Here is a 21,794-nt window from a genome sequence, read left to right on the forward strand (position 1 = left end):
TGGTGATGAAAAAGGAGAACAATAATCATAATAACAACAACGACGACGACGAGGACGAATCGGATTCCCATTCTTCAGAAGGAAACATTTCATTAGAAGTTCATAGAAATAGTCAGTCTTCTTCAAGGTTTAGGGAAAGGTAGAAGGGGCTATACAAGACTTTTTTTTTTAAAAAAAAAATCATGTCCCAAACTGTCCCCCAAAATACAAATCTAAGGAAGGGGGGGAAAATTTTTTTAAAACTCAGGGGTTGTTTCCAGGCTCCGCTGCCAAGTCAAACCGTACTTTGCAACATTGTTTCTTCTTCATACACAGAATACTTCAACGAGCAGAGGGGTGGTTGTGGTTTGTTTTTGTTTTGTTTTTTGTTTAATTTTTTTAATTTTTGTTTACAAAAGGGTAATAAAATAAAAAGAAAGTTCACAATAAGGGATTTCCCGAGAAATACTGCAGGCGGTCTCTGCTGAGTTTTTTTTCTTTCATCCTTCTGTTTTGAAACCAAATTTTAACCTGTCGATCCGTGAGATTCAACATCCGAGACAGTTGCAGCCTTTTCTCTTTGTTGATGTAGACGTTGAAGAAAAATTCCCTTTCCAGCTCTCTGATCTGGAATTTCGAATAGGGACATCTCTTCTTCCTCGTACGGGGGGCACCTTAGAGGGAGAAAAGAAAGCGAGAGAGAAAATACCACCAGAAGGCAGGAAAAGCAGCTACAACAAAGTATCCTGCAAAATCCTAACCTTTCTCTCCCCCCCCACTCACCCCATACCGCCCCCCCCAAACGAGAGCTCACTTGCACACGAGTCCTTCCACAGTCCACGCACACAAACACACACGCTTCTGCCAACAAAACGTCTGCAACATATTACAACCATGTGGGTAATTTTTCCCGCTCAGTTTTTTAAACGTAGGACAATTTGCCACCCTCCGCTTCTCGGCCCTCGGAATAAGAGCCAAGAAAGAGTTCAGGCGTCTGCAATACTGCTGGGAAATAGACTTTATTTCCTCCTTTTTTTTTTTTCCCTTAGTCTTGCCCTGTTCAGGACCAGCCCGACTCCGAGTGGAGCAGAGTAGACAAGGCAGGCTCTCTGCTTATGCTTCTGATTAACCCCTCCACACACACGTTTTTCACGCACAAAGAAAATCAAAGCTACAGATCTTAAAACCGAATCCCCGCCCAAGAAACAGGGGAGAAAGGAAACACTCCCCCCCCCCCAATCCAGGCACTCGAGTGGCAAATAAAAACCTGGACGCGCGGCAGGCAGCCCCTACAATATTTTACCGTCCCATTCACTTGTTATGAATGAAAATCGATGGCGGTAAGGACACATGTCTGATCAATTGCTTCGATCCACGTTTTTCAAAGAAGAACCATAAATGTATGCCTTATGCGAGGGTGGTGGTTGGTGGGATGGGGGGGGGCGTGTACAGTCTCTGAGATGTCCTATCTGTGTTTTGTTTTGTTTTGTGGGGGGGGGGGGGAAAGCCGCGCGTGCGTGTCTGTGTGTGATTTCAGATGTCAGCAAAGTACTTTTAGCAACAAAGTAAAACTGCATAAAGAAATGGAAAAAAAAAAAAAGGGAGTTTAGCCTGGGCTTTGGAGAAAGATCAGTGACATCTGGCAAGCAAAGCAAGCCTAACTTTGTGGTCGGGACGTGAAGGTGTTGCTCTTCCCTGTGTTTATACACACATACAGAACACACGTGTATTTCTTTTTTTAAAAAAAACATAATTATAATCATCATCATAATCATCTCGCCCACCTGCGCCTTTCGGGAGGAAAGGAAATTCTTACTTCTAACCCCCCCCCCCCAACCCTCTCTAAAGCCTGGCCTCAAATCCCGTGAAAACGATCCCCATAAGTTCACGATCAAAGTTAATATTTGTCACCCCGGTGGGCTTTTCAAATTTCCCCGACTGGGGGTGGGGTTGGGGGGGTTGGGGGGGGGAGAGAGCCTGGGTCTTTCGCCCCCCGTCTCCCTCTCTCTCCCAGAAGCCGTTTTCCCCTCGTAAACATTCCTCCCGTTGCAAGACCCAGCTTTGCAGCTTATCATAAAACCCCTTTGAATGCTTATAAAAACTCCACATAAAAAACCTGGCCGACAGAAAACAGCGGGGCTAGTTCCCTTCACCTTTCCCGTTTTTACGGCCGCGGCGCTCGCTCCGCTCCGCTCCCGCGCTACCTACTGGCGCTGCTGGCTTTGCCGGCGTCCTTGTTGGCCGAGGAAGACGAGGCTGAAGAAGCCGGGTTGGTGCTTTCCTCCTCGTCTTCCGGGTCGACGCCTTGCTCGCCGCGGGATGACAGGGCGGTGGGCTCGGCGGCGGCGGCGGCGGCGGCGGGGTCGCTCTCCAGCTTGCTCTGAGCCTTCTGCGGGCAGCCCTCGAGCGGGTTGTCGGCCGCGCAATAGGCGTTCTCGAAAAAGCGGTCGAAGCCCTGCGGCAGGACGCTGTTTTTGTTCACGCCGGAGTAGAAGCCGGTGGGCGGCGGGGGGTTGCCGCTGGGGGGGTGGTGGTGGCTGTAGGCGCTCTCGTTTTTCATCAGCATCTCGGTCATGGTGGCCGGCGGGAGGCAGTCCCGGTGCATCAGCTCCTCGGCGGAGTAACACGAGGCGTAACCGCTCCTAGGGTGCCATTTATTCGAGGGGTCCAGCCCGTAGGAGACCTCGCGCACGGGCTGCACTTGGGAGAGGTTGGCGGAGTAAGGGTAGGAGATCTGGCGAGACGGGGCCTGGGGCAGGAAGGATGACACGGTGGAAAATTCGGGGACGTAATAGGTGCAGCTGGGGAGGTAGAGGTTAGAAGCGCAACCTGCTCGCTCCCCGAAGTCGCCGCTCCGCTCCTTGCGCGACTGGGAGCAGAAGTTCCCGAGGTTGACCGAGTTAAACATCTTTCTCCTTTTCTCGCTCCTATAGATAGAGGTTGGGGATCCGAGGTGCAGAGGGGGAAAAATTTGGGAAGGCGAGATGACGCGCTATCCGTCTTAGTCGCGCTCTCCGGGACACGTGATCCAAAGTAGATATTGCCATATATCAGTTTGTGAAGCACTTGGAAGCGTAGGAGTGGTTCACTTAGGTAAAGATCTCAGAGGTTCAAACGATTGGTTTTCAAACACCGCAGAAACATTATGAAAATCAATCGCGGAATTTGTCTCCGCGGTCTGCCAGGCAACACACCCCTTGTCAGCATTCAGAGCAGACGCCAAGGGGTGGCTTTAGAAAGTTCTCTCTTCCTCTTCCTCTCCCCTTTTGGGTTTGGCTTTCAGTGGTTCGGGTGGGGGATTCCGATGTGGGGTAGCAGCGTGGGAGTGAGGGGGGGGTGGGAGGGTCTATCCAAGGCTTTAACTGTAATCTCCCCCCCCCCCCGCATGTGTGTTCCTTTCCCATGCTAGTCATATTTTAAGTGCTGGATTATCTCTCTCTCCCCCCCCCCCTTTTCCTTTCCCCCTTTAATGGAGATTGAATTACTAGAAGCTCAGAGGAGAGGATAAAGATTCTTCAGTAAGTTTTTCAAATATTTCTCAAGGTCTCCATTTGGGAGCGAGGCTTGCAGCCACATTCGCTGTGCATCTTGCCCAGGAGGGTAGGGGGACAGAGAGAAAGGAGGGAGCAATTAGCCCCTGGCCTTCCCCACTGATGGATCGCCTGGTTGCTCTAGCAGCATCTCAGGTAGGCAGAAACCGTGAGGAAATATCCTTTGGCAGCCGGAGGGGAGTGGTGGAGTGGTGGTGTAAACTTTAAAACTTTTGCCAGAGATGGAAATCCAAAACTGGAATCTGGTGAGGCCTAGATGAAAGAGTAAAGTAAGCCCAGTATGAAAGAGGCCAGCTCAAAATGAAGAACCGATTATTTAAGATAAGGACTGATAAAGGATCAGAAGCCTGTGTTTTTTTTTAAAAAAATGTTTGGTTAAATATTTATCAGGTAAGAGAAGTAGAGTGAATATTTAATGCAAGTGTTTATTGTCAATCAATATATGTTCACCGTGTCTTGTAAATTTATTTGGTCAGCTAAATTGGGGGAGAGGGATGTGTGATAGAAATTAAGGAGTTTTATTAAAGTCATTTGTCCTTGTATCCCTCCTTTGGATATTTTTCTTCTCATTTTGTATCACACCACGATTTAAAGCTGAAAGAAGATATATTTGGGAAGCGAGTGCCGTTATTGACATTTCCAGTGACTCTCAAACAATAGTTCCCTTCCCCCAATATTAATTCAGGAAACTATGATAAAAGATATATAAAACATATGGGCAGTTGGATGAGGTGACTCATATATCCATAAAAGCATCCAAAAGAGATGTTTTTTTTTAAATGAACGTGGACTTGATTTGCTGCTTAAAGTAAAATGAAGAATATATATATATTTAGGTATTGTCAAAGCTGCAGGCTACATTTGTTTAATAGAAAGAGCAGAGCTGTCTAATATTCTCTTGCCTCTTTGTTATTTCCTCCCTTTCTCCTCCCCTCCCAAGTTTTATGTTTGTCCTCTTTAATTTACTTCTTGCTGATTCTGTTTGCTCCATTCTGTTCTTTCAGTCTGTTCCACCGTTGGGAAGTGAGATGGGTTGGGAGGAGGGAATCACCTACAATTTTACTTTGTTTAAATAAAATCCTCCTGCCTTTATTGCCATCACTGGCTCCACTTTTGGACAGTTTAAAAGCCCCATAAGAAAATTCACTTAGAATCAGAAGAGTAAAATGACTTTAGTAGTGATATCCTGTCAATACGTGTTGTAGGAAACTAAAGTCACAGGAAGAAATGGGAAAATCCAGAATTGTAGTAGCCGGTTTACAAAATAATACATTAAGAATGTTGTCTGTGCACTGTTGGCAAGGAAATTTTTCCTCTATGGAAGATAGGCTGGTGTGAATCTTTTAAAATGCACTTCTAGAAAAAGACAAAGATGGCCTGATTTACCCTTTTGATTTATTTTCACTGATGTATTTTGATTAGGATCACCTTTCTTGTCTTTCAAAGCAACAGAGAAGGGCTAGTTGGCAAGGCAAACCTGGTTTGCAGGAGTATTTTTTCTGGGAAGGTTTCAGCGTAGAGCCAAACGGAACTGCAGTTAATAAGCAAACTATTTTACAACAAGAAAGAGATCAGCTTGATGGACCATGTCTCATAAAAGACCAAAACCTTGTTAATGTGAGGGGTGGTAGCAGTGGTGGTAAGAAGGGGGGGGGGGGACACGGGATGTGGACTGAAGAATCCTTCCCATGATGGCACACCTGGCATTGAGGCATGCCATCTAAAGCCAAGATGGCATCACTGGCAGCCTTTTTCAATTCAGAGCCTTCACTGATATTGTAAAAGGAGGAGGTCCCCTATTAGTTTTATGGCAGTCAAAAATCAGGAACCCGATAGCTATTTTGAATAAAATGTGCGTGTCCGGAAAGCGTGCCACCACATACTTTATTAGGGACCTTTCAAGATAAGCTGGAGCAAAGTCAAGTGTGTGTGTGAGTGTGTCTGCAGCATTTCGTAAGGCAAAAGATTAAAACTTGCCTACAATGCTGCCCTCACTCCAGATACGATTTTAGTGTTTGGGCTGTTTTACAAACTTCTTCCTCTGGATAAGTAGTTTTCTAAATCGCTCCAGACACATCCATTGTTCCCCTGTCATATTATGAGGGCACCCCTGTGCCAGGATGTAAAGGACGTCCTGTGTTTGGCCATTGATGCCAATCTCCATTTCTTAAGCCTTACTTTGAGGAGTTGGGAGACTTCTTTTGGTCTCTCCCAGCTGTCCATTAAAGCATCAGGGAGCCTTCCCCTTGTCTTTTATAGAGTAATATTCATAGGTACAGCACACTATTAAAGGTATTGTTTACAAGGCTTATTATCCCTCATCCATTCATGCCTTCCTCAACCCCCACCCCCTCTAACACTCCGAAACCTGCCCCGGCAGGGCGGTGATATTTTCAGTAAGGCTGACTGGGAAAGATGCTCCATTCCACATCTGATCCAAAGGCAGCGTGCGGTCGACCAGACCCCCTTTCTCCCCCTCCTCAGTTTTGTACTTGGGGTAGAATTACTTCCCCATTTTATTCAACTCTTTTGGTGGAAGAGATCTAAAGGTTTGTGGCTAAAAGTATGTGGGGAGTAATGTCTGAGGCTCTTTCCTCTAGGTGTGTGGATAATTTACTGCTCTTAATAGGTAGATATAAGTTTGAACAAGCCCAGCGCTGTGGCCTGTTTTAATGCCCGGTTTAAAGTATAGGATTTGTCGGCTTCCTGCGAAGAAACACGGAGAAGACAGCTGTGGAGCCCTTGAATTTGAACCAGCAAAGTCAATTCCCTGACTACCATAAAACAGAAGAATGAAGGCTGGAAGTCTCACATTCCTTTTGGTTTCCACTTAAACAAAAAAAAAAAAAAAAAGAGAGAGAGAGAGAGAAAAGAAAAGAAAAAAAGGAGGGGAAAAAAAGGCCCAATGCACACAAATATATATATGGCGAATAAACTGCAAGGTCCGCTGAAATGCTTTCATCCTTGAGAGATTTTATTTTTGCAGCCGACCCAACTTTTTACAAACCATTTTAGGACCCTTTTTTTCTAACTGTTAAGAAATAAAGGACAGCCTGATGCAAACGTTATTTTAAAATAACGTTTAGAACATATAGAAATCAAATAAAATAAAAATAAAATAAAATAAAAATAAAATAAAATAGATTTCATTGCTCCTCGTAAAATGGGAGGAAGAAAAGGAAGGAAGGAAGGAAGGAAGGAAGGAAGGAAGGAAGGAAGGAAGGAAGGAAGAAAAGGAAGGAAGGAAGGAAGGAAGGAAGAAAGGAAGGAAGGAAGGAAGGACGGAAGGAAGGAAGGAAGGAAGGTGGAATAAAAAGAGGAAGCAATTTTGTCATTTTTCAAGCCAGGCTTCGTGTATGCAATTAAATGTGTATATCTACAGCCAGCTGGTTGTTTATGGCTCTTTCAATATTGCATTGCATGAAATTGCTATGTTAATACAACGGTACATTTCCATCCTCTCCTGCCAATTCATTTTCTGACCTAAGGATGAGCCTGCTTAAACACATGCTAGCGGGTTTTTTTTTTTTTTTTTTTTTTTTTGAAATTATTTTTAAAGACACATGAGTGAGATAGTTCAGCTTGGACAAGACTTTGTAGGAAACTCCCTCCCTCTCTCTCTCTCTCTCTCTCTCTCTCTCTCTCTCTCTCTCTCTCTCTTTCTTTTTCCTTCTTTCTCACAAATATCAGCCTTCAAAGAAGCAAGGCCCCATTTTCCTTGCAGCAGGCTGAATGGCCAGACTTGAGTTCTGGGGTTGTTTGTATATGTTAAAGGAAGTTGAGTCTGACCCTTATAACACGCAGAGGATGAATTTGTATAGGACCTACAAACACGTGCTGCCAGTAAATGGGTCTCTCCAGGATAGCGAGAAAAATAAATAAATTCATGTTCTCCTGTACCTATTTTTATTAACTTCCCACTCCAATCTGATAACAACTTTTTTTTTTCCTCCAGAGTTCTTTGGTTGATATTAGCAAATGTGGTATGGAGTCTGTAGGCACCTTAAATGTTATCCATTAAAATGATTGTGGTCCAGTCACCTCTCCAAGCATATTAATCACAGGCTTTCAAGCAGTGCAAGGCAGAGTGCTTTTAAAAGGAGAAATCAGGAGAGAAGGGGGGAAAAAAGAAAAGAAAAGAAAATAGCGCTTGCCTTTTCAGCATTAAAAAAAAACAAAACACTTGCAGGCTTTTTCCAAGAGAATGCTAGATACTACTCTGAACACACTTCCTTTTGCTTTAGATAACTCAGATGATTATGTCGACAAATAATCATTGTCATAATTTGGGAACCGGCACCGGTCAGCCTGCGTTAAGGAACTATTTTCTCCTGCCTTGTATCAGGCCAAATAATTTCCCCCATTTTCGGACGCCTTTATGAACTACATATCTCACAGTTGTGCCTTGAACTAAGGCCCAATGATTTCAGTGGAAGAGGCTTGCAAATAAATGAGTTTGGAATCACAGTCTGGCATTTGATTGCTTTTCTTTTATATTGCAGTTTTGGCGCAGCAACAGAGTAATTACTTCCCAAGGAGGGGGAAAAAAGGGGGAAAAATTCCAAGTATTTAAATCAAATTGCAAACCTTGCGGGTATTAGAAAGACTAGCGAAGCCGTACAGTTAAGGAATCGAGGACCAGAAGACAATAGCTACAAGAAGGAAGCTGTTGGAAAATATTATTGCCCTCCAATGTCAAAGATAAATTTAATTGGATGGGAGCCAGCCAACTAAAGATGACTTCATAAGCAGCATACGGTTCCAAGATAGAAGGCGAGAGGCAGGCCGAGCTCTTTCAGAGAGGCTGGATTGCAAGTTCAAAATCATGTGGACCCAATAAAGATAAAAGCTGATAAGCAGCATCCCACACGCAAAGCCCACACTGAGCAGGGTTGAGGGACCGGGAGGGAGGGAGGGAGGGAGGGAGAGGCTGGGTAGTGGAAAGGAAGATGCTCACTTAACAGCCCTAGTATGAATGCATGCAGACCGCTGGTTGTGATCGGGTCAAGAGCAAATGGAGTCCCGGGATGGGTAAGAAACTCGGAGTTGTCTCGTCCCCTCGGATCCTCTGTGTGTGTGTGGTTCCCCCACCCTCTTCCGTGCATTCCAATGCAGATATGGCAATACAAAAAAAAAAAAAAAAAAACCCTCACTTTGATACAGCTTTGCTTAGAACGTTAAAAACCACAGGGCACGTGTAACTTCCTCAATAAGTAACCCTAACGTTCCAGCCGCCTGCTAACTACGGTAGGTGGAAGAGTAGGCTCTGAGTTGAACTAAGAACTAGTGAGGACGAGGGGGGGGGCATTTAATGTATGCCACGCATACACACACACACACACACGCATGCACAAACAGAGCCTCAAATATCATGCTGCAAAGCCACATCCACTGGAATTTGTCAACAATTCATCTTGTAAGCAAGTCAAAGGAGACCTATTCATTCACCCATGAAATCTATTTTCAGGGTACAGAGCATCACTTAAAAAAATAATAATCGGGTTAGCGCAAACGTGCAACATGTTCATACCCCGGTATAACATAATACAATATATACATATATGTATATTGGGAATGTGTGCTAGTTATTACTTATTTGAGTTTAGGGATTTCTTTTTCTTTTTTTTTTATTGAGTTATTGTGATGTATTCTGTGTTTGAGGGGTGGGGGGGAGGGACCTGCACCAAGGGAGGCTCATTCAATTCCATTGTACACATGTTGTGCATTGACAATAAAGGTTTGATTTGATTTGAGTTGATTTGGTTAGTGGTTTATGGGGGGGAAAGAAAAAAAAAGAAGAGGAATGAGGGGAAATGGTTGAAGAGCGTATTCTCTAGTCAAACCTTTCCAAACCAGCCAGCATGCGAAATCATATTTGTACAACAGGCACAAAGAAACTTTGTATATGCAAAAAACAAAAACAAAAAACTTGCATATACAGTCAACTTGCTTTAGGGTCTCAACCAGGCTCTTGTTGAAATCTCTTTCAAGTTAGTTTCTCAGCAAATATCCTGGTCCGAGCAGCCTTTTCATTAAGACTTATTTTCTTTGCAGGAGTGTGTGTGTGTGTGTGTGTGAGAGAGAGAGAGAGAGAGAGAGAGAGAAAAGTTGCTGATGCTAATACGAAATTTAACCAAAATCTTCATCGCAAATATATTCTTTGGGGTTGGGCGTGGTGGTAAAACTAACCACCCCTCCCTTTATCTACATCTTTATGCATTCTAGAACTTTCTCTGGGTAGAGAGAGTGATACCCACAAACATTTACCCATCCCTTCATTTGTATGCTGCTTTGATTTTTTCTTTTCTTTTTTTGTCCACAGGCAACTCTGTTTTCATTTGACTTAACACGATGGAAGTAAAATCTCGGGCTTGGTTTTTTTTTTAAAATAGGGTTAAAAACGCTAAAACTCTCCACTGGCTTCTCCTTTTCTCCCCCCCCCCCTTGGGTACCCCCCCCCCTCGTGCACAACGTAGGATCCTCAGTGTTAGAATCAACCCGCGTTTACTATATAGCCTAACGAAAAAGAATGCCCGAGAGAGTGAAAAAGTGACACTCTTGCAAATCCAGAAACCGGTTTGGAGATATTGTTTTTTAAATGTTATTTATTTATTTATTTGTTTATTTGACATTATTTCATTCCTGCGAAATATCCGTCTCTTTGTTTGCATGGGGCCATGTGCGCGTGCGCACAGTCGTGTACTGGCTCGTTCTCCCCGAAGTGTGCATATTATATCCCGCCCCCGCCCCCCCGCCCCCCGCCCCCAGTCTGTGTACACGCGGACCTATTTTGAAGAAGGACTGAAGCTTCATGGCTACTGCTCTGGTATGTCAGGAGAAAGTGGGGCAGCTGAAGAACAAGTTAAATTAAAGGATTTATTTTCTCTCCCCCCCCCCCCAAGATGTTTAAACATTTGGGACGGGTTGTTATTGTTTAGTGGGACATAATGTAACTTCTGAGAGGCCTTCTAAAGAATGGTGGTTCCAAACTACCCTACCAAATATATTCTTCAATATTTGTAAGAGGAGGTCTATAGGTAGGGGCAGGAAGGGAAAAGAGGGATTGGATTAATCCAGCCAATTATTTAATAATTACCATATCTTGGAAGATGTCACGAAACCTTCTAAGGAAGAAACCTTCTCCTTCTAAGAAACACTTTGCCAGTGTTTTTTTTAAAAAAAAGAAGAAAAAAGTACGGGGCTCCGGCGTGGGATCTTAAGAAAGGAGCTTAAACATATTTTTCTATATGCCCATCCCTTCAAATGATAACAGACAAAAACATACCACCCAGCCAATATTTCAGATCACCGCCAATGATTTGATCAGGATGGGAGCAAAGTTGAGTTTGTTTGTTTTTTAAGACAGCAGAATTGGTTATTTATTTATACTAGACCTTAATGTCCTGATTTATGCATTCCATTTTAAATACTGCCACCTATCAATCTATCTTAATGAATTCCTACACCCCTTTCAATAATTAACTATGCACCCACACAGTCAATCAGTCTATTTGCCTGCCAGCCTCTGCCAGGTTCAACCGAGCAACTTCTTCAAGCTTATTTTTCCACTTTTGCATGTGGAACAATCTTGTTTGAAGGCTGGAGTTGATTAACCTAGGAGTTTGCAAATGTAAAGACCCACATGTAATTACCGAAAAGCAGTATCTACAGCTGTATATACCTCCTTGCTTTCTTCTTCTTCTTTCTTTCCTCTTTTGCCTACTTTTAAATGCTAACAACTAAAGTCAAAACTCTAAAAAAAAAAAAAGTAAGGCCTTTGGAGTTTAGATCTTTGTGTTAACTTTGTGTTAACAGGTAGAATAGAGGCGACAAGAGGTCAGATCACACAAGGAGGATGAGAAAAAAAGATTTTATTTTTTTTATTATGTCTGTGTCTGTCAATTATCTATCATCTATCTATCTATCTATCTATCTATCTATCTATCTATCTATCTATCCATCCATCCATCCATCCATCCATCCATCATCATCTATTATAACCTACCTTCCTTTTTTTTTTTTCTTTTTCCCTTTTCTCATCTGCTTGGCAGGTCTAACAGGGAAAAAAAGTCCTTGCTTTCCGAGGAGTTTCCAAACTAACCAAGATGAAAGCAAACCGGAAACACAAAATGGGAAGAAGTGTGGGGGGGGGGGGCGGTGCGGGGCTGATGAAACTTGCAATGTACATCTGGCCTGAATCTAAGCAAGATACCAGAAACACACACACACACTGCATAGATTAAATGTGCTTTTGAAAGCTGTCACTCACCGAATTGGCATGGTGGGTTGTGATTTCTCCTCACTCATCCAGAAAAGAATATCCATGCCAGCTCTCCATCCTTGCCCAACCATAGATTTTTTTGGTGAACCAAACCACCCAAACTCGTTCGTCTTTATAGCACAAATGGGGCATACTGAACTAATGATAACCATGGCTAAATAAACTTCCATGTATTCCATACCAGACTCTTTTTTTTTTTTTTAAATGATGGGTTGGTTCATTAGGAAAACCCAAACAGGCCAAGCCTTTCATTTAAAACTAACCAAAATGCCACAAAACCTTGTTCTTTCTTTTCTGGGACTTTGGGATGTGGCAAAAAAAAAAAAAAAAAGAGGACTTTCTGAATTTGGTTCTGAGGAAATACAGCATAAGGAGCTCCAAGATTTAAGGGAATTTATATGTGTTCTGGGGTTGGAATTGTTATGGGTTGGTCACATGGTCAGCCAGATGTTTAGACTAGATTTTGGCATTTTTACCAACCTATCCAGTCCTTCCCAAGGAGCCAGGGTAGGCCATTTTTGATGTTTGACGGTGTTAAATGTTTCCTCGCAGGATGTAAGCTGTGCCCAGTAAAGCAGTGTTATTATTATTATTGATAAATTATCACCGATACCGCAAGGAGTTCTCCAGCAATTGTCTGAGTAACTCTCATGCTTTCTGCCTCTTGGAAACCAAGACAGAAGACAAGGAAGGAACAGAGGAAGAATTTAAATTATGGGATGGCCTCGGGGGCTGTAATAGATTAAATCGAGCCTCTTTTGTTGGCCAAGTGGCTGCTGCCAATATTTCATAAAGGGTCATATTGTTTCCTCGAGAGGAAGGTAAAAACCCAAGTTATCTTTCACACGCGGAGAACAGCTCGCCACTGGGAAGAGAGGAGAGGGGGTGGGTGGGAAAAAGCGCGCTCTTTGGAGAGAGAGAGAGAGAGAGAGAGAGAGAGAGAGAGAGAGAGAGAGAGAGAGAAGAAAAAAAAACCGGGCCGCCTGCTCGTTCACGCAACTTACACTGTGCTCCTCTCGCTGCCGCTCTTTCCTCCTTTCTTTCTCCCTCTAGGCCGCTCCCCCTCGCCCCCCCCCCAAGTACACCCCTACTTCAGACTCGGTGTTACCTTCCCGATTCAACCTAATTTTTTTTTTTTTTTTAAATCCAATAACCCTGCTTTCGCGACCCCGAATCTTTGGCAGGTCTCCCTGTTAGGAGGAGGCCTTTGTCTCGGGAGAAGTAGAACGGTAGTGTACGTGTACACCGGGTTTCCACACACACGCGCGTTTACAGCGAGTCTTTGAAGGTGCACACGCACGTTCAAAACTTCAGTGATTCTCGGGGCCCCCTCCACCTCCACCTCCAGCTCCACCTCCACGGCCCGCTTCCTAATCCCCCCCCTCCTCTCTCTCTCTCTCTCTCTCTCTCTCTCTCTCTCTCCCTCCCTCCCTCCCTCCCTCCCTCTCTCTCTCTCTCTCTCTCCACCCCTCCAACCCCACCCCAGCGTTGCCTTGGACTTTTGCAAGATGGAAAACTAAGCGTCCCGACTGACTCACTCTCTCCCCCACCCCTACCCCCAAACCTTCCCCGCCTATTGAATTTGTCCCTCTGCTTACCGAGCGGTCGGGAAGAAACGCCACAAGGGGGGGAGGCATTATTAAACCCTCCCGGGGCTCTTCTTTATGAAGCTGGATTTTCCTCCCAGGCAGACAGAGGTGCTTGCATCTCGGTGGAAGGCGGCTTGTTTTCAAAGTCTGCAATCCAAGAAGGACGGGGCCAGGGGAGGGCGGGGGGGAAAGAAACTTTCGGAGCCGCCGTCCTCCTGAAAAGATCCGGGGTTTTGGTCCCCAGAAAAGGTTCTCTCTCACTCCCTCCTTCCCCTGGCTTTCCTCTTGCTCGCTGCGACTTCGAATGTCACAGAAAGAAAAGGGGAAAGGAAAAAAAAACCAGGAAGAAAAGAGAGCAAGGAAGAGGGAGCCCATATGTTTACTCCAGTAAGAAAGGCAAGGGGGCAGTTGTGACAAATCCCTGAAAATGGAGGAGCGCCGTCTACCATATAAGGTAGGATGCTAACTTGACCTTCACTTTGTAATGGCGGCCCCCCCCCCCCCGCCCACTGAGACAGACAGTTGTAAACAGAAGCCGCCTGGCAAAAAGGGAGGGAAAGAAGGAAGAAGGAAGGGAGGGAGGGAGGGAGAGGGAAGGAAGGAGGAAGGAAGGGAGGAGGGAGGGAAGGAAGGAAGGAAGGAAGGAAGGAAGGAAGGAAGGAAGGAAGGAAGGAAGGAAGGAAGTCATCAAAACTGCCAATACCTTTGATGATTTGTAAACTGCAGCAAGAGAGTTAACGTTTTCTCTAAACTCCAGCAGGGGAAGATGAATGGGAGAGACAGGGAGGGAGGGAGGGAGGGAGAAAAGAAAGAGGGGCATGGAAGCCAACCCGCTTCTTTATTAAAAGCCTATTCAGAAGGGCCCTCCAGTACTTGGCCTGGTTGATCCAATCCCCGGGGACTCTTGTTGTTGAATGTGGCCTTGAAGTAGTGTGTGTAGGGGGGCTGTTGAGCTGTATGGAGGGAGGGAGGGAGGGAGCCACTTCTTTTAGTTCAGCCCTCAAATAGTTGCATGTCCCTTCATCCGGAGTGTGGGAAGCTTTCATACTAGTTTCAGCACCAGAGGCTGGGGGGGAAAAGGTTAATGTGATAACCAACAGAAGGTTTTGTGAATTTAAGCCAAACTGATACCAAAACAAAGAAAAAGAAACAGGCACCTCTTCCTTCCTTCCTTCCTTCCTTCCTTCCTTCCTCAATTACTTCACAGCTGTGGTTAAAGTTTGCAACTGATCAGAGAATAAGATTAAGTTCACTTTATTATACATTGAATGTGGGAGGGATTCAGTAATGAGGACTGTTCCACATTTGTTTGTGTGTGAGAGAAAGTAGCACAGGAATGGTCTGTTTACTGTATCTCTGAATGCCTATCACACATGACAAATACCCAGTTGCACCCACCCACAAACATATGCCAGACATCCACAGAGAAAAATGTCTCCCATTAGAGAGAAGGAAAGGGGGGGGGGGACATGGGGAGGTGTTAGATTTATTGGTATACAATATTTATTTAAAGACACTTTCCTCTGTTTCAATGAATAGGGAAGGCTGGGAGGTCCATGTCTTGGTCAAGGTGAAGTGAAGCTATCTCAATTTTTTTTAAAAAACCAGTAAGATTTCTTTCTCTGATATCAGGAAGGGAACTTAGGGAGGGAAAGGCCCAGAAAAAGGCAGTACTGTAACTTCATCCATCTCCTTTGCTGGTGTAGAGAGATGTACACACTCATTTCCATGGGACTTCAATGCCTTTTTGCTTGGGCTGGATCGTGTCCTTCACTTCATTGGTTCAGGCACACTGATAGGGTAGAGCAGAGTTCTGTTAGTGAAGTTGTAGTAGTGTGTTTGCAATCCTGACAAGGTAGGCCAACACAGGCAGGGTGAAAGAACGGGTGGATTGTTAAGGTTTTATAAATAGTCTTATTTGTGTCTGTCATCTGCCTCCATGTCTCTAGTCAACGTGGGCTCCTGACCAGCATCTCCCATCACTACCACATTGGGAAAACATTCATTTTACAGAGGTATTACATGCATGAGAAAAACGAGGGGGATTAAGTTGGAAACTATGCCAATAACTATGGGTAGAGTCCTGACATTCTAATAGTTGCCACCTTTCTTTCAAACCTCTTGGTTTCCTTTGGATTCAGAAGTAGTTTTATTCGGAAAGCAATAGCCATGAGATTAATTTTAATTTACAATAATCACTATTGGCAAGAGTGCAATCTACATTCCTGCATTCTGGTGTGCAACAAGTATTGGGGGGGGGGAGGAAGCAGTATTTCTTCCCCTGATTGTTTCTAAGGCTGATGGAGGCATGGAAGAAAAGAAAAGAAAAAAAACAGTGCCCATTACCATCATAATTATTATTTTTTTGTTTTACAAGTGCTCAGTGTGGGAATATCTCCTCCTTGAACGGTACCCAGACATTTTGGTTCTTTGAGGATTTTGAAGGAAAGCCAAGGTAGCAGTTGAGAAGCTTAGATATGCTGCCTGTTTCACCTTGGGGGTGGGGGAGGGGAGAAAGCCACACAAGGTAATGTCCTCCTAAAGAGACCCTGATGCTAATAATAATGATGATGATGCCTGCATTTGGAGCCATTATTTAATATTAGTATTTCATTTCCCCCTGTTCCCTTTCATGAAATAGTGCTAATGATGCATGATAATCATTCTGTTCACAAACCTCATAACAGATGAATTATTCTTCATCACCGAAATGAATTTCCACATGCCCTGTAAATTATACACTCCTAGCCAATGAACATGTGTCTTGGAGAAGATAAAAGAAAGTCTTGGGTACCACTGCTAAAGCTGTTCTGCCTCCTCCTTTGACTTTGGCTAGGATTCTTAAAAAATCTTTAAATACTGTATAATAAGAAAGGCATTCCTATTATTCTATTAAGTGTGGGGAGAGGGAAGAAGAGTGTGTATATATATACATATATATATGTATGTATGTATATGTATGTATTTTAGCAAATAATTTGCTTTGATATATTTACAATCAGCATTCTAGCCAAAGACACACTGAAGCGGTAGTTTTATTTAAAACCTAGAAAGACATTAAGATGTTCCGTCTTCTGACCATGCTATAAAAAGGATTTAAAAAAAAAAAACTTAATTATGGAAAAGTTCTCCAGGCAACATTATGCACACACTACCATACTACTACTGAGAAGTAAATTAGCCTTAAATTCACACAGGCCTATTCCCAGATACAGATCTGTGGTTTTATTTTTTTAAGCAGAAGACTTGGGCAGCTCCATTTAAAATATTAATGTACTTCTGAGTTAATGGAATCAGTGGTGCTGCAATATCTGATTTCAGGAGGAGAGATTTAAACACCTGTTTCAGTCTTGCAGTGGAAATCAGCAGGTCTTGCCTGGGTGAGCTCAGTAGGCTTCAGAAGTAAGTATAAATGGTTTATGGGGCTAACAACCACCCGACTGAAATCAGATGTTAAAGGACCAAATCATTCCTTTCAATTTGTCAAACATATTGTGTGTGTGTGTGTGTGTGTGTGTGTGTGTGAGAGAGAGAGAGAGAGAGAGAGAGAGAGAGAGAGAGAGAGGGAGGGAGGGAGGGAGGGAGGGAGGGAGAGAGAGAGAGAGAGAGAGAGAGAGAGGGAGAGGGAGAGAGAGAGAGCCTTGGTAGTACAGTGGTCTAAGGCACCCTGTTATTAAACTGGTTATTAAGACCAGCTGCCTGCAATTACTTCAGGTTCGAATCTCGCCAAGGCTCAAGGTTGACTCAGCCTTCCATCCTTTCTAAGGTAGGTGAAATGAGGATCCAGTTTGTGGGGGCAATAAGCTGATTTTGTATAAATATACAAAAGGATGAAGGCTATTGCTGAGCACATTGTAAGCCGCCCTGAGTCTCCGGAGAAGGGCGGCATATAAATCAAATTAAAAAGAGAGAGAGGGGGGAGAGAGGGAGGGAGGGAGGGAGGGAGAGAGAGAATATGCGTGTCTCCACTCTGTGGGTAAACTTTATGTAGATTCACCTAAAGTAATTGCATAAATGTACAGACAAATGCAGTTAAATTGACAGACAGCTGCGTATACACATTCTGATTGGGGCTGTTGTTCTAAGCAGGAGCAGCCTTGATTCATGAATTCGGCTGGTTAGTGTAATCACACAACAAGGCTTTGCTTTAAAAAAAAATCTAAGCAGGTCCTTATAGCTCCTGCAAGGAATACAAACGGGCCCATCTTTTTATCTTTCCTATCCTTTTCATCTTTATTATCACTCTTGTTAACAACACCAGCGAGGCTTGATACATATATCTCGTTTAAATGCAGTCAACCATGGAGCCACTGCAGTTGGTTGCTACAGACGTATTAATTAATTTATTCTCCCGGCAGTAAAATATTGCTGTGTCTCCCTCTGCTATCTACCAAGTCATATAAAAATTAGATTTTTTTTTTTTAAAAAACCTCTTCTGCAGTTCATTAGGCTTTACCTATAAGTTTTCCGTTTCAAATGCTTTGCTTTAAAACTAATTACTCGTATTCTATTTATTTCCCTGTCCCAAAGTATCAGAAGGATTCAAGGGTAGCGTGGGTGGCATATGTTGGTAAACACTGCTAATTATGCTCGCTCTGTCTTTATGGAGTATTTATGAACAATGCTTATAAAAGTGAAGAAAATACTCTGTTAAAAAAAAAATAAGTAAGCATATTGACTGTTATGGCATGCATCACTTTAAAAGCATAACATCCAGGGGTGAAATCCAGCAGGTTCTGACAGGTTCTGGAGAACCGGTAGTGGAAATTTTGAGCAGTTCGGAGAACCGGCAAATACCACCTCTCACTGGCCCCAGAGTGTGGTGGGATTGGAGATTTTGCAATATCCTTCCCCCAGGAGTGGGGAGGGAATGGAGATTTTGCAGTATCCTTCCCCTGCCACACCCACCAAGCCATGCCCACCAAGCCACACCATGCCCACCAAGTCATGCCCACAGAACCGGTAGTAAAAAAAAAATGGATTTCTCCACTGATAACATCACTGGGTACTCAACATCATAGGAAAGTTTCAAAGGGAGTTTGATTTTCTTTGGCAGGTATCATCCACTTTGGAATAAAGTATTAGGTTCCTCCAGAACCTGGGAATGAAGAGAAGAGGAAGGAGAGCAATAATTCCAAAAGTCTATCTCTCTTACTGACGTGTATGTGGATTTAAGCATATTCACATATACTTACACACCTTCCAGTCAGCATTGACTTCTGGTGACTGCCTAGACTAGTTCCTGCAATTTTCTTTTCAAGGTCTTTTGGAAGTGGTTTGTCCTTGTCTCCCTCTTAGGGCTAAGAGAAAGGGACTGGCTCAAGGTCACCCGGTGAGGCTTTGCATCTAAGGCAACACTGGAACTCGCGGTCTTCTGGTTCTTTAGTTGTTCGTAGGTGGGCTAAAATTTAGCTCAGCTTCTGACACAACAGAAGGCATGTGATGATATTCTACGGCAGAGGTCCTCAAACTTGGCAGCTTTAAGACTTATGGACTTCAACTCCCAGAATTCTCCAGCCAGCCGGCTATGCTGGCTGGAGAATTCTGGGAGTTGAAGTCCACCAGTCTTAAAGCTGCCAAGTTTGAAGACCTCTGTTCTATGGGTTTTCATCTTGACTTTTTCCCAATGTCTGTCAATCACTCCTCCTCCTCCAGTGAGCTTAATGTGAGTTATTTCTGGTTAAAACGCTGGGGCTCAGGATCTCCATTCTTGACACCTGTGAATCAAGCTTGCCTGCCTTTAGTTATGACTAAAGTTGAGTTGAGTTCTTCTTTCCCTATAAAGGTCCCTGGGTGTGAATACAATCTTGCTTTAGGCCTTTCAGACTGAACAGCCGTGTTTAGAACAGGTACATCCGACCTGCGGCCCATAGGCTGCATGTAACCCCAGAGAGCTGGCAATAGGGTCTCACAAAATAATAAAAATCTTTTAAAAGTAAAGGAAATTTGTTATTTATATGCATTAACTGTATTACATACTTAATATGCGGCCCAAGACAATTCCTGTTCACCCAGTGAGGCCCAGGCAAGCCAAAAGGTTGGACACCCATGGTCCAGATGGTACTATATCACTGCAATTCTTTGTAGAATAATCAGAGAGCAAGCCCCAGGGACGTGAACAAACTTTGTACCATAACTATCTTGTCTTACTGAAAGGATGGGGCTGCTTTCTGAGTGATAAGCCCAGATTGCATTGTTGAGTTAGGAGCAAAGACTCCTTAAGTTTAGTGGATTTTGCTTCTGAGTAGGCACTTACAGGACTGCATAGATTCAACTGGCAGCATAATAATAATAATAATAATAATAATAATAATAATAATAATAATAATAACAAAGGTGTAGTTAGGAACTTTGTTTATCCCCAAGTCTGTCTTCTGCTATGGGCTACAAGGTTAATAGAGAAAGGAGCGTGTAGGTGCCTAAGATTATTTTCTTATTCTCCCCACCTCTCCACCCCATACACACTGGACATTTGAAAAAATGCAGACAAAACTAAGCATAATTTTAACGGGCAAGTTAAAACCATCTGTTTAACCCTTTGAAACAAACATCCATTTCATATACATTGTACATCACTTCCCATCGTTGCCATCTCGAAGCAGCGTACAAATTATTCTTTCATGCATTATGAATATACTCCACTGATCCCCACTATCCCACCTTTTCTTCCTTCCTAGGGTAATGCAAATTCCAGGATTAAATTCCACTAAAGTGGGATGGGAGCTAATGTTTTTAAAAGTGTAGTTGGTTGGTGTCGATTACTGTGATTAAAAATACTACAGTACTGCTATTTAATTTTTTTGTATAACTATTTAGCTGTGACATGGTCAAAGAAAATTAGTTTAGTATTTGCATATATTCACATGTCCCTTTAAGAATCATCATCATCATCATTATCATCTTTGTATTCATACAGCCCACCCTTAATTGTGCCTTATTCCTATCTTCTCTTTGAAAATGGTTATGTATGATTACCAAATGACTTTAGCCATTGCTTATTGAGCAAAGGAATCTGAAGTATATATGTGTATATAATTTTTGGAGCAACAACTTTATTGTATTTTCCATTTTCTCCACAGGCTCTCCGCTCTTTCCAAAATGCCAAAGAAGCAGAATGAGACTCCTTGCGCTGTCCTTTTAATGTCACCACTGGATCAAAGGCTGAAAGCTGGGTCCTGGGTCTTCCAAGGAGCTCAAACCCAAGATGTGCCAACACTAAGCAAATCAATGCTCCTCATAAGGCACCCTTACATTTCAGAGGTGCCCTAGACAGTATTTCAATTTTCTTTTCTGCCCTGAACACGTTACAAATTATCAGCAGTTAGACCTGTGGAATTCAATTTGGGGTTGTCAAAGCACAAGGATGAGAGGATTGGACTAGCTGTCTCTGTAATTGCCTCCCCCTCTTTTCTGATTGATGGACTGCTTCTTCCACTTCTTCCACAGTTCAGCACATCTATAGTAAGTTGGGGACTGCTTATTGCAAGGCAGATCGATGGGGAGGGGGTTAGAGTAGTATTCACGGCAGGGCAAACCGTATTATAGCTGCACTTCCAAAGAGCAGCTGGTGTTACAGGGGTTGACATTAAAATATATTTTCCTTCATTGCATAGGTTTCTGGTTTTTTTTTTTAAATCCATTTTTGCCTCTCATCCCAGCAGAAGCTGCCACCTGTTTCTGCTTCTGTATGGTGGGGGGGGGTCCCCCAAAATAAACTTCCATTTAGATTTATTTATTTATTTATTTTGATTAATATGCCACCCTTCTCCAGAGACTCAGGGCGGCTTATAATGCGTCAAGCAATAGCCTTCATACTTTTGTATATTTGATACAAAGTCAGTTTATTGCCCCCCACAAACTGGGTCCTCATTTTATCTATCTTAGAAAGGATGGAAGGCTGAGTCAACCTTGAGCCTGGTGAGAATTGAACTCACAGTAATTGCAGGCAGCTGGCAGCTAAATACTACCTTTAACAGTAGCATTAGTCTGCTGCGCCACTCAGGCTCTGAGATGAAAGTGAGCATGACAAAATGTAATATGAAGAGAAAGGAGAATCAGGTCGTTTTTAAAATTGTGATTCTTCTAAAAATTCTAAATGTACCATTAGATATCCTGACTTCAGAATACCTAAAAACAAGCACAAAGAATGCTTTTGACCTAATAGACACAGCCCTTTAGTCTCTGCACTAATAGTCCGCTAGGCTTAAACCATCTTTAAGCAGAAGCTTTGCCTTAAAGGTAAGCTCTCCCTTTGGCTCTCTTTGGGGAACGTTTCTATTAAAAATGTGACTGTGAAGACTCTTCAGAGATCAAAACCACGAACTCTTATTGTCCCCCTCTTGGGGATTTTCCACCCCAGCAAAAAGTGCCTTAATGAGCACCCTGTCTTTTTTC

At 43.3% G+C, this 21,794-nt stretch overlaps 1 protein-coding gene and 1 long non-coding RNA gene across 3 annotated transcripts; one reads left to right on the plus strand and one right to left on the minus strand.

Annotated features, from left to right (window-relative positions):
• Window positions 1–350: 350 nt before the first annotated feature.
• On the minus strand, window positions 351–13,662 carry HOXC11 (homeobox C11). 2 transcript variants are annotated; one of them, XM_034419096.3, is made up of 2 exons: window positions 2,188–3,284; window positions 351–653 (listed from the first exon to the last, which is right to left on the minus strand). In XM_034419096.3, the coding sequence occupies exons 1-2, from the start codon at window positions 2,885–2,887 to the stop codon at window positions 421–423; spliced, it is 933 nt and encodes a 310-aa protein (XP_034274987.2). In that variant the 5' UTR covers window positions 2,888–3,284; the 3' UTR covers window positions 351–420. The 2 variants fall into 2 exon arrangements, 1 of the variants encoding a protein (XP_034274987.2); XR_004591784.3 differs by lacking the exon at window positions 2,188–3,284 and adding an exon at window positions 13,410–13,662 and having other exon boundaries at window positions 563–653.
• A 74-nt stretch (window positions 13,663–13,736) lies between these two features.
• Window positions 13,737–21,131, plus strand: LOC117666448 (uncharacterized). Its single transcript, XR_004591785.3, has 2 exons — window positions 13,737–13,854; window positions 20,480–21,131. It is a non-coding gene; the product is annotated as an uncharacterized LOC117666448 (long non-coding RNA).
• Window positions 21,132–21,794: the final 663 nt, after the last annotated feature.

This window comes from Pantherophis guttatus, chromosome 2 (assembly GCF_059756535.1).
Source record: "Pantherophis guttatus breed Tessera chromosome 2, ASM5975653v1, whole genome shotgun sequence".
Classification (NCBI taxonomy): Eukaryota; Metazoa; Chordata; class Lepidosauria; order Squamata; family Colubridae; genus Pantherophis; species Pantherophis guttatus.

Excerpts from the sequence above, each read along its gene's own strand:
- HOXC11 (XM_034419096.3), bottom strand. The coding sequence starts at position 2,887 with ATGTTTAACTCGGTCAACCTCGGGAACTTCTGCTCCCAGTCGCGCAAG. Across the intron at positions 654-2,187 it reads CGGCAAAGCCAGCAGCGCCA|GTGCCCCCCGTACGAGGAAG; the intron begins GTAGGTAGCGCG and ends TCTCCCTCTAAG.